Genomic DNA, 15,697 nt, shown 5'->3' on the forward strand with positions numbered 1-15,697 from the left:
AGAAATACAGTGCGGTGGTCAGGCCTCTACACCGACTATGAAGTGGTCTCCCTAACAAGACATGAGTCCATCTGGCCCCCTAAAAAATATTTACAACATTACTGATTATATTCCTCAGACTGTCTTTTCTATCCCTGAGGACATACAAGATAACTTTTCTACAATAAGCAGTCATTTTACTATTATTTCTGAAATCTACTTTGAATACTTTATCCTCTATAAGTTAATAAAAAGTATTTCACAAGAAATTATTTCTACCCAAAGAATGAATTCTATCCAGAGTGGATATGTTAAAGAAAATATTAATCTTTTTGAAGGAAAATATCTAAGATATTGGTTTGCAGGAATAAAATTATTATGTTTTTAAGAGGTCAATGTACAGATAGAAAAATTTTTTTTAAATATTCCCTTTAAGGGTTGATTGAAACAAATGGACTAACAGTACATAAAATATTCTCTTATCATGTCCTTCAATATAACAAACAGTATTTATGTATCTAGACAAATGAGGACATTCTAAGTCAAGGATGATGTCAACTATGTCATGCCCATGTTATCTGGATCTCCACTCAGAAAATGCCCAGTGAATGCAAAATTAAATTCAATTTCTAGAATCATAAAATATTGGGGCCAGATGAATTTAAAGAACACTTAATCATACTACTCATCCAATGCTTGAAGCCCCTCCACAAATTATCCATGTAATGATTGAGCATGTTATGCCTAGGGTACTCCAGAGAAAGGAAATTTGCAACCTCAGGGGAACACTACTCACTCACTACCCTTTTCAGATTAGGTTAAACATATGAAATAGCTATTTCATAGGTAAAAATTGTACGGTATCACTGACTCCATATCAATGTACTAATATAGTTAGGTGAACCCTAATACAACTTTGTATTTTCTTGTTGAGTTAAAATATTCCCCTCTACTTTCAATACACTGACTCTAGTCCTTATATGTAATGATCCAAAATAAATGTAATCTTTTTTTCATATAACAATTTTCCAAATAGGTAACTTATTTCAAGTAGTACCTTTCATTGTTCATCATACTATACATTTTGATGTCCTTTCAATCCTTATCCACTGTCCTTTAAATATGTTCCAATATGAATGTAATCTTTAAAAGTATGATGGCTACTACTAAAAGGAACTATGTGATCTAAGTTCAAAAAAAAAATGAGCCTCCTCTCTTCCTCTTTTTCCCCTTTAGAAAGTTAATTTCAATTATATCAAACTAAAATTACATTAGGTTTCAAAAACCTGCTTTTAAAACTTACTGTTAAATAAAACCCTTAAATGTTAAATACACATTGTATGGCTGAGTTTGGCTCCTAATCCTCAACTAATGCTGAAGTTTTAAGCATAAGACACTAATATTTATTCCTTTTGAATTTCACTTTGGATTCAGCCTCATTGCTCTGGCCACTAAAAATACTTTAAATATAACTTCATGTCATACACAAATTTGAAAAAATGCTTTCAAAATTTTCATCCAAATCACTGATAACAATATTGACCACAGCAAGAATGAAGATAGCACTCTGTGGCATTTCACTATAGACCACTCCTTTAAGTGGATGTTCATCCATATATTTATTCATTTGGTGTGCTCACTTAGCCAATTATTTATCTAATGCCCTTTTCTTCACATATTTCATACTTTTGTTCACAATGATCTTGTTAAAGACTTAATTTATTAAAGTTTAGATAATCTTTACCTGACTGACTAGCCTAGCAAATCTGTCCCCCAAAAGGATAAGTTTAGCCAGATAATATTTTCTTAGAAAATCAATCTTGGTTCCAGACTTCTTCCGCAACCCATCTGGAATCATGCCAGGAACCATTGTTATAATCACCAGTTTGTGAAACATTCTTTTTTAAAGTTAAGAGTGCTTTTCCATTGGCAGTCTAGGGTTCTTAGCTCATGTNTCTCTCTCTCTCTCTCTCTCTCTCTCTCTCTCTCTCTCTCTATATATATATATATATATATATATATATATATATATATATATATATCCTAATTAGTCATTGCAACACTCTGTATACTGGAAAAAAAAAATTGGGTACAACCGAAGTTTCCTACAAAGGGAAATAACCAGTACAAATTTGAGAACTAAAAATATATTTGTGCATTTAAAATTGTTTTACCAAGTGACTCCAAAATTAAAAGTATTGAGAATAAAGAACATGTAATGAAAATTTCATTGTCCTCAGTGAGTTTACAGGGTACTGAAAAAAAAACTTAAAAACACATCTGTAATAATATTAAGTAAAACTGGGAAGATGTTATATAATCTATAATCGCAAGTATGGGAAAAGACCAAACTGGTGGGAAATAAAATAAAATATAAATAGTGCGTAAGTGGGCCATGGCTTTTTTCTTCTTTTCCCTTTCCCTTTCATTTCCCAAGAAACAGGCAAAGTCTGAGGGCAACAAGCCGAAAGCTCCAAGAGGGAAAGAACTGTCTTTTTTGCTATTATATCACCAGCACTCAGCAGGGTGTATGATAATACAGATGTCAAATGAATACTTCCCTGAAGAATATTACACATCTAAAATTGAAAGAACCATTGTTATAATCACCAGTTTGTGAAACATTCTTTTTTAAAGTTAAGAGTGCTTTTCCATTGGCAGTCTAGGGTTCTTAGCTCATGTATTTTTTAACGCCTCAAAAGATCACAGGCTATGTTTCACTGTTTTTATTTGCAAGTTCCTTGATCACAGTCCAGCTGGACAGGCAATTATGTCCATATTATCAGCAGGTTGGAGCACAATAACAATCTTTTCACCACTCTAGGTCTTCTGTTCTCTTTAACAATGTCCTCTCTCAAAAAGAATGGTATTTGTACTGAGGGAGAGTAGTGAAAGAAAAAACAAAACACAGGAATTAGAGAAGAAATAATTACACAGAAATTAAGTTCTAATTTCTCCTTATCATCAGTATAATTTTTTCCCCAAGCAATGAGCAGAACTATTCTTTCTGTGGCTTTCTTATTAATGTGAACATTACTTACATCATTTTAAATGAGGATGACAATTTGCCTATTCTCTCAAACAATACATTCAGAGAAATAGAAAGTAATCTTCATATTATTTACTGTGTAGATTTCTGTTTAAAATTTCGCTTTTTTATTCACTCTCTTAAATTTACTATACATACAGAATAAAGAAAAGTGAAGTATGTGGTAAGAGAGAAAAATAATTTTATGGCTAGCCACATTCTGCCAACATATCACTATATACATTTGGGACAATAATTAGCAGGTAATAAAATGTGTTTTTTCTGGCCAATAAATGGTCTCAAGGCACATTTTTTCTGCCTGCTTCATGAGAATGAGACTCAAGTGATCCTGATGATATGCTAAGAATGGATTATAATAATAACACCATAACTCTTATACAAGTAATAAAATTAGTATTGTTATTGTTTTATAACCGTTATATATGAAATGAAGTAAAAAACAGAGCTAGTAATATCTGTCATTAATTCTGGAGTCTGAAACTACCCCCTTTTACCTGTTACCCAAATAAATAGCAGTATGGAAAAATAATTATCAAAAAATTGATGAATTAACATAGCTGGATGAATTCTGTTTGAATTAATGAGAAAATTAACTTTGACTATTTTGCTGTAATTATAGTATGCACTTTTGGATATACATAGTAAAGTTGGCCAGTATTTCTCAATACCTACCTACCTATTTACCCACCTACCTACCATATAATGATTTAAAATAAGCATTCGGCATGTCCTAATGCAGCGGTTCTCAACCTTTCACTAGGGTCGCCTAAGACCATCGGAAAACACATATTTTCAATGGTCTTAGGAACCGAGACACCGCTCCTCAATCCGTCTCCAGGCCCACATGCAGATACGCCCACACACGAGTATCCGGCAACCCCTGTGAAAGGGTCGTTCGACCCCCAAAGGGGTCGCGACCCACAGGTTGAGAACCTCTATCCTAACGCAATAGAGGTGATAAAGAGTCACAGATGCAAATACAGGTTTCCAGCACTTCCAGACAATATAAAAAACTAAACAAAACTCCACAATATGCACAGAGTATGTATATAAAAGCATGACAAATGCTTAAGCATCCTTATAAAGTCATGGCGATCTCAAAGATAAGTAAATAAATACAAAGTTACAAATTGTATTACACAAAATTTTCCACAGAAACAGAACCAATGGAATATGTGGAGAGGGAGAGAGGGGGAGAGTGAGAGAAAGGAAGGTGGGGAATGGGGGGAGACATTGAGATTTATTTATTTTAAGGAATTAGCTCATGCTATGTAGGGGCTAACAAGTATGAAATCCTTAGGGGAGGCTGGAAACTCAGGATTTCTATGTTACAATATTGAGAAAGAATTCCTTCTCTTTTTTGTGAAACCACAGTATTTGCTCTTAAGGCTTCAATTGATTTGATGAGGCCCAATCATTACCTAGAGTAATATCCTTTACTTAAAGTCAACTTATTATAAATGTTAAAAAAAATCTACAAAATACCATCACAATAATATCTAAACTAGTGTTTGTCCAAACAGTTGAGCACCAGAGCTCAGCAAAGTTAAGTTAACCATCACATAAACCTAACAGGTTTTACTTACCAAATTACAAGTTTAAAATTTAGTTGGTAAAAGCTCAGTGAATGAGTGCCTTCTTGTATTGCTTGTTACTTACAAATTGGTACACACACAATTTTTTCAACATATACTACAAAGCCTTAAACTGTTAATAATATTAAGAGTAATAATAATAACAGAGGTTCTTTCCATATAACTAATTTGACTTATAGACATCTATGCTAAAGAAAAAAATGCAGGGCCTGCCGAGTGGCTCAGCTGGTTAAGAGCTCACTTGGGAGCGCCAGTTCTGAGCAGCAGGGCTGCAGTTCGGATCCCACATGAGGGCCAGTGATTCCGTGCCCTCTACCGCTAAGATGATGAACAATAGCTCGACCTGGAGCTGGGCTGCTGTGAGTCACCGGCGACGGCGTAGGCTGCAGTGGGGCTGCAGTGGGCTACCGTGAGCTACGTGAGTGGCTGGCAGCCAGTGCGAGCTGCTGAGAGCCACTGTGAGAAGCCAACCAATGACCGGCGACCGATCTGTCTCAGCTGGGAAGAGCACAACGATAACACCAACATAGGCCAGTGAAGCAACGTCCTCCATAACTAGACTGAAGAACAAAAACAGCAATTTGTCTACCTGTCTGTTCCCCTTTCCCGATTCCCCAATGCTGTTCCCCTCCCCCCAGTTCCCCAATAAAATCTTTAAAAAAAGAAAAAGAAAAAAATGCAATATATCTATCTCTCTCTCTCTCTCTCTCTCTCTCTCTCTCTCTCTCTCTCTCTATATATATATATATATATATATATATATATATATATATATATATATCCTAATTAGTCATTGCAACACTCTGTATACTGGAAAAAAAAAATTGGGTACAACCGAAGTTTCCTACAAAGGGAAATAACCAGTACAAATTTGAGAACTAAAAATATATTTGTGCATTTAAAATTGTTTTACCAAGTGACTCCAAAATTAAAAGTATTGAGAATAAAGAACATGTAATGAAAATTTCATTGTCCTCAGTGAGTTTACAGGGTACTGAAAAAAAAACTTAAAAACACATCTGTAATAATATTAAGTAAAACTGGGAAGATGTTATATAATCTATAATCGCAAGTATGGGAAAAGACCAAACTGGTGGGAAATAAAATAAAATATAAATAGTGCGTAAGTGGGCCATGGCTTTTTTCTTCTTTTCCCTTTCCCTTTCATTTCCCAAGAAACAGGCAAAGTCTGAGGGCAACAAGCCGAAAGCTCCAAGAGGGAAAGAACTGTCTTATTTGCTATTATATCACCAGCACTCAGCAGGGTGTATGATAATACAGATGTCAAATGAATACTTCCCTGAAGAATATTACACATCTAAAATTGAAAAAATAAAGACATTTCCAACAAAAGAGCTACCTACATTTTTAGTTTCCTCATTTCTATTTAATACTTATTTAGGCATCAATGTTCAGATGACAACAGTGCTAAAATACATCCATTTGATCTAAACCTACCTAGCGTAGTTTCAAGTTTCACATACAGACACAAAAAAAATCAGAAATATTTAATCTAGAAAAAAATTGTAAATATATCAAAATCTACATATTTCCTAGATAACACAATGTATAAGAGGGTATAGGCAATTTTAAGCTGATGTAAAAATGTACATACATACAAGCTAATCTTATGGAGTAAATTAGCTTCATTGTTTGAAATGGGTCAAATATTCATTCTAATCATCTGCTTAATTTATACTTGACCTACTGAAATTTCTGTCAAGAACTTCATAAAAATCTACACTTTTGTAGCTTATTTTACTAGAAGAAAAAATTTACTATTTATAAGTAATGTTGTAGAATTTAATATTATTTATTGTAATAAAACCTGTAAGATCTGTTGGTAAAGACAGTGAATTGCAGGAAGAGGACTGACAAGTGTCCAGAGTACATTTGCTTCTGACATAAGCTGTGACTCATTTGAGTTTCACAAGGCCTAATCCCAAAGTAAAAATAACAATGTCGGTATTTTAGGTAGTTGTAAACTAAACCTATGATTACCTGGATAGTAAAGTTAAAGTAGGGTGCCAAAAAGTGTGATCAAAAAAGCATCTTGTTTGTTTTATTTTAAACACATGTAGTGCAAAGAATACAATATGAAAACAGAAATGCAATATTTGAAATCACAGATCCGAGCTCTTCCGTTTGCCAGCTGTGTGATCTTGGGCAAGATACTTAACCTTTCTAAGCTTTAGTTGTGTTATCGGTAATATGGAAAAAATAAAGCTTATTTCAGGTGAGTATTGTAGAGATCAAGTTACCTGGCTGTAAAGCAATTAATATAGTATAAAGAATAGTAAACAGTAAATAACTATTATTAAGTTTATAAGGAGGACTTCAAAAATTCAAACATGCTAAAGGATTATTTTTTTAAATATATCTTACATTATAATGTGAAAAAAGTCTTTCAATTCATAATGTATTATTTCTGATTTAAATTATTTAGCTAGATTTCAAGACATTTAATTTTTATAAGTATTCTCTAGGCATCTGACAAAGAGAAGCTCCATTATCATGTATTCTCTATATTTTGTGAATTATTATATTCAAATACAATATACCTTGATTTCAGAATTCCCAAAATTATATTCAGTAGAGTACTGGTATTCCACAGATAAAAACACTGTCCAAAAAGTGTATTTGTGAATGATGCCAGGGAAATGATATCTTTTATCACAGAACTGAAAGCCCATACTATAATATAAAACATGACCACAGAACTTTTTTTTCTCCCTCTTTCTTTGGAACCCCTATTAATAGTGAATTATAAAGTTACTTTAAGTATATCATGTCATAGACACATGTGTATGTTTCATTATCGCCAATGAGATTTTATTAAATTCTCCTTCAACTTCTGACATTTTTTTAATTTACATGAGATCTGGAATCAAAGCAAATTTTGCTACCTGTTAGATATGTGAAATTAGTAAAGTTACTAAACCGTACTGACTCGCTGATTACCACTACTGCAATCTCAAAGTGTTTTTATAAAGAAATAAATAAAATAGCACATGGAAAAGACTAGTGCAGTGCTTGACACATGGTAAATACTGAGCTGATGGTACTAACTGTTGTGATTCTTAAATAAATAATTCCTGGTTATCTCTCCATGATGGACTGATGTAATCAATAAAAATGGACTTATAACATATCTTTTAATAAATTTTGTCCAAACTTCTACTTGGACAAAAGTATATAATTTGTTGATACTGCTACCTCTGCTTAGTTTTTATTAGAATTGGATTGAAAGAGCAGTATTCATTTGTTCATCTTTAGCCTATGTCATTTGGTTTTATGAATCTCTTGAAAGTAGCAAATAACTGAATTTTGCTTTTAAATCCAATCTGATTGAAAACTCTTATCAAGATCATTTATATTTTCTGTCATGACAGTTTTACATGTTGGAGGAACTGATGTTGCTTCTACACAGATGTAGTAGGATAAAGTAAGATGAGATGGTCCTCCAAAGATACCTGTAGCATCCTGTGTTTATCCTTTTCTTATCAAATTCTCTTATTTTATGGTAATTGCCTGGTACTATTATACTTTGATTTTCCATTGTGGGCTGTAAGCTTTTGGGGACACAGAGTTTTTTTGTTGTTTTACATCCCCAGGACCCACTTCAAGGCTTGGAATAAACTTAAAAAATGTTTGTTGTTCTTGTAAAACATCTGAAAAATGAATGAAGAGTGAATAAATGAATGGATAAATAGATAATGTGTATTAAGCATTTTTAAAAATAACTAGAACATAATTAGTCCTCATTAAATATAATTAGTGACCTAATTTTATGTTTGACTCTTGGAGTTTGTTTAATTTGCCTTTATCTTTTGCACTTATTTATTGAGATATAATTGACACATAACATTATATTATTGGGTTGTCAGAAAAGTCATGATGCATTTTTGCAATGAAAAACATAGAAAAAATATGTCATGACTTTTCCAACAACCCAATAGTTTCAGGTGTACAATCTGATTCGATGTTTGTATATATTGTAGAATGATCACCACAATAAGTTAGTAAATATCCACCACCACGCATAGTTACAAAATATTTTCTTGTAATGAGAACTATTAAGATCTATTCTCTTAGGTACTTAAATATACATACAGCTTTCTTAACGCAATATATTCATTTTTAAAAGGTTATATGCAAATTAAAATATTACACATAAAATCACATTTGACATATTTCATATTACAATTTCATGGCTATATCTGCATTAATAAACTTTAGTTTAAAATACTCATTTTAAAAATTCACTTTACAAAGAAATAATTAACATTTTAAATTGACTTGTAAACTGAATGTCAAGAGATGAGCCTTAAAGGAAACAGAGAGAAAAATGATTAAAGTAAACAAAACTTAGGATATACAAAATTAATTTGAGTATGTTGGCCCATAATATTACCAAAATGCCAGCTATTATACTCAAAACCCTGGGGTTATCTCCACTTAACTGTTTTCCATACTCTCTGGCCAGTAAGAAACTACCTTTTCCCCACATCCCCATAAAAAAGGTTTGATTTTCAGCTCTAAATCATTAATGCCTTAAAAAAGGGAAAATGGTTTTCTCGTCATGTCTCAGGGATTCATACATGGAATATCTCACTTGTGTGTGATTTAACAATATATCGCTTGCTTTATTTCTACTTTCTTGCTCTTAGTTCTTTTCTCCATGTGCTTTTCTCTGTTTCTTTTTTTTTTTCTGTACTTAAGGTGCCAAGACCACAATATTTTTCTGCTCTGCCCAAGTAGAATGAGAGTGGGTGTCTTATAACAATCTATCATTACCAATTTTCCTCTAAACGAGTGCAGGGAGTATTTGAAAACGTCCCTGTGATACTCAAATGAAGAGCCAAGTGTGATCAGATGATTGTGCCATACGGAAAAGAATCATGTGATATACAGGAGACCAGGCATAAATCACCATTTCTTAATCTTAATTGAACCCAGATATAATTTTCCTTTCTTTTTAAATGCATTCCAGGTCAAAGTACATTTTAAAAATTAAACCAATTCTTTAAATGTGGGGGTGCTTTTTTCTTTTCGGTTATATTTTTGGATACTTTCATATATTAATATTTAAGTGTTATGCACTTCTCAGCTAAAACTAACTTTCACCTTCCACCTTGCCCTAACACAGACAAAACACGGACTTTTACTTCTTTGGATCTAAACTGTCTTGACTTCTTGCTTATGTTTATTTGTTATGGTAATATTTCTCAATTTTTTAAAAACTCTTGCAACAGGTTTCTTAAGCACATCTGTGATTAAGTTTGGGTTCTGAAAACTATATTAGATTAACAGTATAAAAGTTTTGAAAGACAATGAAGCTAAATGAGCTTTGATGTATTAAGGTAATGATAGGTGCTATCAACAACAATCGCAAAAATGTCAGTGACTTAACACAAGTGTTCCTTCTTATACAAGGAAATGTTTCTGAGTGACAGAGTCCCTTCAAGTGGTAATTCACAGGCCCTATCTCCTTGCGCCTGTGGTTCAGTCACTGAGAAAGATCTTTCCATTTCTCTCACAAGGAAAAGAGGAAAGAGATGGCAGTTTAACTTCTTAACCTTCCTGGCCAGGTAGTGACACATGTTACTTTCACTCACAAATCACTGGTGAAGGCTAAGCTACTCAAACTTTGTTTACTGTCCAGGAAAATCATAATATAAACTAAACTGTTAAATTTGAAAGGGATTATTGCATATCAATTGTTTTATTGACAGGAAGGACATAGGCAAAAACAGGCTTTATAAATTTCATCAACTCCATAAAAGCAAAGGAAAAGATTCCCTGAGGGGATAGCAGCTAGCCAGTGACAACTCTAAACTAAGTAAGGGGAAGGACAAATTTCGGTGGGTAGTTAGCTCCCACTACCACGTCTGCACAGAAAGTATAAAAAAAGCAATTGAAAAACAAATTCTAAGTTCATCAGAGTAATATTATAGAATATCAAAGATAAGGAGACATTACTAGAAACAACCAAAGAGAAAAGATAAATTAAGTATAAAATGCCAATAGTCAAAATAACTATTTTGACTATTTAATAGAGATTTAATAGCAATGGAATAATATCTTCAGGGAAAATAACTGTTGTAGAATTTTACATAATATTTATATTAATAAATTATGGTAAACGCTTTCAGAAAAAAAACAAATATTAATAAAGTTTATACTTTTCAATTAGTAGAGACTATAATATAGGAAGTAAACGGAACAAGTGAGGAAGGGAAGAAGGCTAGAAGTGAAAAGGAACACCACCTTGTAAATATGAGAGTACATCACAATAAGAAAGGTAAATTACAACAACATTTGGGGGAATTTAAGAACAAACTAGAACTAAATACTAAACAATTATGGATGCACGAAGGTAAGAGTGAAAACATGGCGAAGTCTGTATAATGTTGGTCCTATAAGGAAGGAGGGGGAGGGAAATATGACAGAGAAGTCGAGGCTTTCTTTGTAACTTTCCCCCCCAAATTTAAGAGACCTGAAGCAAATATGTTATAATGAAACTGAAAGGGTTCAGAACATGTTACCCCAAAATATGGCACTTTGACATAGGGAATATTTTAAAATAAAGGACTTTGAGAAAAGGCAGGTGCAGGAAGGACTCTCTGAGTAGCTCCTTCCCACCTTACGACCCTCTTGTCAGAAGTGCTCACCCTCTGTGTACACCCAGAGGAACAGAGCATCCTTACCTCTAAAGAGAGAGAAGCCAAGAGAAATTCAAATGAACAGGTACTGCTAAGTTTCCCCTAGTTTACTACCCTTAGCTCTCACCCTTTTGTCCTACCACGTTTTTCCATTACCTCCCACTCTTCATCAATCTTACTATAAAAATACTCACATTTAACTGTTTCTCTGGGTCTTTGTTTCCTTATGAAGGCTGCCATGTCATGTAAAATTATATCAGATAAATTGGTATGGTTTTCTCTTCCTAATCTGCCTTTTGTCAGCTAATTTACAGCGTCCCAGCCAGAGAATGCAGGAGGGGAGTAGGAGAAACAAAGTGTTTCCCCTACAAAACCATTTGTTAAATCTTGATACTGTGTCTACTATATTATTTTTTGTTTGTTCTATTTAATAACAGAAAATTGAAATTAAAATATATAATACAGGAAGTTTCAAAATCAGTGAAGGAATTCTCCAAATTTTATAAAAAAATTATATGTTTTTGAAAAAATAAAACTGCCAAATGCTAACAGAAATCATAGGTAGATTAAAAATATAAGCATTCCTTCAAAAAGGAAACCTTATTTAAGCAAATATGATGTCCTAGAACATGCATAACAATCCTATGAGGTAGGAATCAGTTGGGTACATATTTAATAGATGAGAAAAATAAGGTACAGAGAGGTTAAGAGACATTCTATAGTCACATAGTTAAGTGACAACGCCAGGGATTATTTCAGACAGTCTGACTCCAGAGAACGTGTTTGTAACTGCTCTGTGTTAGTTTTAACTTGCTCTTCCTTAAATTTTAAATTGAAAAAAAGAGAGGCAAAGACACACACACACACACACACACACACACACACACACACACACATCGAACTAAATGATTCCTAAGGAACCACCCAGCTATTAATTTTGTTTAATTAAATTTATTTCAAATGGCATCGCAAGAAACATGATTTGAAAAGTGTGGGATCACCATTTCTACACTTCGCAGGGTTTTATCTACTAATGATATCCCCTTTCAGGGTTTGATTTTTACACAGCATTTCATCATACTAAATGGCCTGTGATCCTATAAATGTCCTGTGGTAGTTCTAAATGCTCTTCATCAAATATTTCCAACTGATGAACATGGTGTGTCTATTTATTTAGGTTATCTTTCATTTTTTTCAGCAATGTTTAGTAGTTTTCAAGAGTACAAGTCTTTCACCTCCTTGGTTAAATTTATTCCTAGATATTTTATTCTTTAAGATGCTATTGTAAATTGAATTGCTCTTTAAATTTCCTTTTCCATTTTTCTTAGCTGGTATATGGAAACACAACTGATTTTTGCATGTTAATCTTTTAACCTACAATTTCACTGAAATTATTTATTAGCTCTGCTGTTGGCTATTTTTGATGAGGCATTACAAGAAAAGGACAAGTTTAGCACGGAATTCACAAGAAAAAGTAATTCATAAGCACTGAATTACAGGTAATAGAAAAAGTTCAGAAATTTGGGGATTTGCAAAAACCTTCCCAACCTCGATTTAAAAAAGAAATAGTTGAGATGGCTTCTGAGCAGCAAAGACCAACTAAATTCCGCCTTGCAGCAAGTATTAAAAACAAATATATGTTAGTCACGCTCCCTGGTAAAGATTCAATTGATTAAGGTGTCTCCCAGCAAAGACACAACAAGGCTGGGACTATCCTGCATATACTTTCATTTGGACCAAATGGCTTGGAGAAAAGAGACCACTGGGATTTCCTCAACCCAGATTTGATAAATGAAGTTATTTTTAATCAGAACGAGAGGCAGACAGACAGACAAGCATGAGGGTGGAAAGCATATAAACATATTAAATCTAGGAAGTAAGTTTCTAAAATAACTCTGGGTTTGGCTTGTCTTTGATAAATGAAGCTGACCATAATCAAACACACACGAAGCTAAAGAACCATTACCCTGAACTGTGACTATCTGCTACCTAAAATGAATGGCTCCCAATTTTCAAGACAGGAAGCAAGCTGAAAAATGGTATAAGCTCCAATACTACATTAGACATAGGCAACAACATTACTGAAAAATTTAAAATCTACACAGTCATAAACAACAGACTGGAGACCTTGTCCCTAAAACCTGACAACAGAATCATGGTACATCCAAGAGCAATCCTACCCCCACGGCAGAGATTCTTATTTAATCTGTCCATTGAAATTTTAGAATTGTTACCTATTAACGCCAGCTGTGACTCTCAGTCTTACTATTTCCTACTGAGAGAGATTCCAGTCAACACCCTACCTTTGTCTCACAACTGTATAATAGATTTGCTGGGGGTAAACAACACATATTTTAGTTTCTAGTTCTTTGGGTCAAAAAGAGCTATATGTCTGGACCTGATAATGTAGAAACTGCAGCGCATCATTTCCCACCTATTAATCAGAGATCCTGGACTTTTGAGCTTGAGGCATTAGCTGGTTAGAACGTGCAGATTTTCACCCACGGGGAAAGGATAAGCAAATATGCCTGTGAAATGGAGACTATGAATATTTGGTGACCAAAAGAGTAGACTGTGCTATATGAGTGCTGTTTATCAAATATTTCCTGCTCCCTCCCTTTCAGGTTCATGGTAAGATCTCACTAGCTGGCTGGCCCCATTATGACTGGGGGAAGAGGGAGGCACTGTGCATACAAAAATGGGAAGAGAAGTGTCATTTCCAGTCCAGAATATTGACTTACTGGTAGGAAATCTGACTGGACTTGTAGTCACTCTGCAAAGATAACAGGTAATGTTTCATGTAAAAACTACACTATCAGGCTATTTCCTGGGGTGAGGATAACATGAGGCCGAGCCCCAAGATAATCCTCAATGTACATGTAGCATGAGTAAGATATAAATTGTTGCTGTCTAAGCCAAAGAGTTTAGGGCATAACCTAGCCTGTCCTGGCTAATACATGCCTTATGCTGTCTCTCCGTTCATGACCTTAATTCTTCTCTGTGATTTTTCTGTTATATTACGAAGTCATATAACTTTATACCTCTGACAACCTGGTATTTCACCACCCAAAAGAGTATGTTATATCAAATATATAAAATTCTTTGTGCATTACCTCTTCCAAGCCCTTTGTTAAAATGACATTGAAAAATATCTAACAAAACTGACCCCAGTCTTGGGGATGTGTTAGCATATTTATATGTCACCATTTCAATCCTATATCTAATTCTGTTTTCCTAATTCTTAGTATATTTTCTTCTCATGATATAAAGTAGGTCTTTTAAATAAAGTTGACTTTATTGTCACCTACCAAGTTTTGTTATTCCAAGGTGTTGAGAATTTATTTCATGTATTATTTGTACTATGACACATCCAAAAATGCTCAACTGATTGTTTAAGGTAAATCAACTAATTGTGTCTTTAATGCCTTCTAACACATTAAATCAAGAAAAGAAAATCAACAAAAAATTCAAGTAGGAACTAATGCCTATATATAATGAAAGGTAACTCAAGCATACTTCTAAAAATTCAAATATTTATAAATCTTATACCACTGAAATCATTACATGTGCCATAACACATTTATAGTCATCTATTTGCTTCTGTTGATAAATAATATTAGAACCAAGAAGTTAAAATAAGAATCATTAATTTGAGGGAGTCCTACATACCTTACTTAGCCCTTTTGCTCTATTTTTAGTCTACCATGAAATTCCCAAACTTTAACATGGAGTTTACATAAGCATATTTTTTTCCTCCAAAATACACCAAGGAAAGTAAATGGTACGAAACTGAATAAACAGTTATAAAGCTCTCAGGGGAGGAGAGTCAGAAGACAAGTATAAATATATAATGGATGTACAATTTTATTACCTGAGTATTTAACAACTCCTCACACTTGTGTGCTTGTTTCTCAATTGCAGAAATGTACTGTTTTTCAATAGCTTCTACTTGCTGCTTAACTGAAGACTGTAGTAGTGCCTAAAAACAAGCAAAAAAAAAAATGTCATTTGGATCACAGACAAAACTTGAAGTCTCCTGTTGACATGATAATTTTTCTGACAGTTGTGTGTATCTGAAATACGATACTCTTCTGCAGAAGAAAATACGCATGTGTGAACACTGAAGCACACTCATATATAACTCGGCTTTAAGCTTTCAGGTATAGGTTTTCCTGTTGCCAAGACTACAGTTTTTTGGCTCAGATATTCCTTCCACACACCTCTCCTTAAAAAAGGCCAAGTCATAGAAGATGATAAAGAGGCTGAGTAGTTCTGTGAAATATAAATTCAGTTTAGTGAAGACCACACAGGATGAGGAGTGTATGAAAGCTGCTGAAAAAAAAAGAAAAAAGAAAAAAAAAAACCAGACATATTTCACTGGCTGACAAAACTCCACATCCTCTCGGCAC

General features: G+C 33.6%; 1 protein-coding gene across 1 annotated transcript in view; it reads right to left on the bottom strand.

The window, feature by feature from the left end:
* The window catches only part of LOC109396811 (coiled-coil domain-containing protein 91), a gene marked incomplete at its 5' end in the record, with an annotated part of 121,010 nt that extends 105,743 nt beyond the window's left edge, over nucleotides 1-15,267 (bottom strand). Inside the window, one exon of the mRNA XM_019668967.1 lies at nucleotides 15,160-15,267. Within this exon, the coding sequence (XP_019524512.1) occupies nucleotides 15,160-15,267 (108 nt within the window). The remainder of the gene's footprint in view (nucleotides 1-15,159) is intronic.
* Between the last annotated feature and the right edge of the window lie 430 nt (nucleotides 15,268-15,697).

The sequence above is a fragment of the Hipposideros armiger genome, unplaced genomic scaffold (assembly GCF_001890085.2).
Source record: "Hipposideros armiger isolate ML-2016 unplaced genomic scaffold, ASM189008v1 scaffold_546, whole genome shotgun sequence".
Lineage (NCBI taxonomy): Eukaryota > Metazoa > Chordata > Mammalia > Chiroptera > Hipposideridae > Hipposideros > Hipposideros armiger.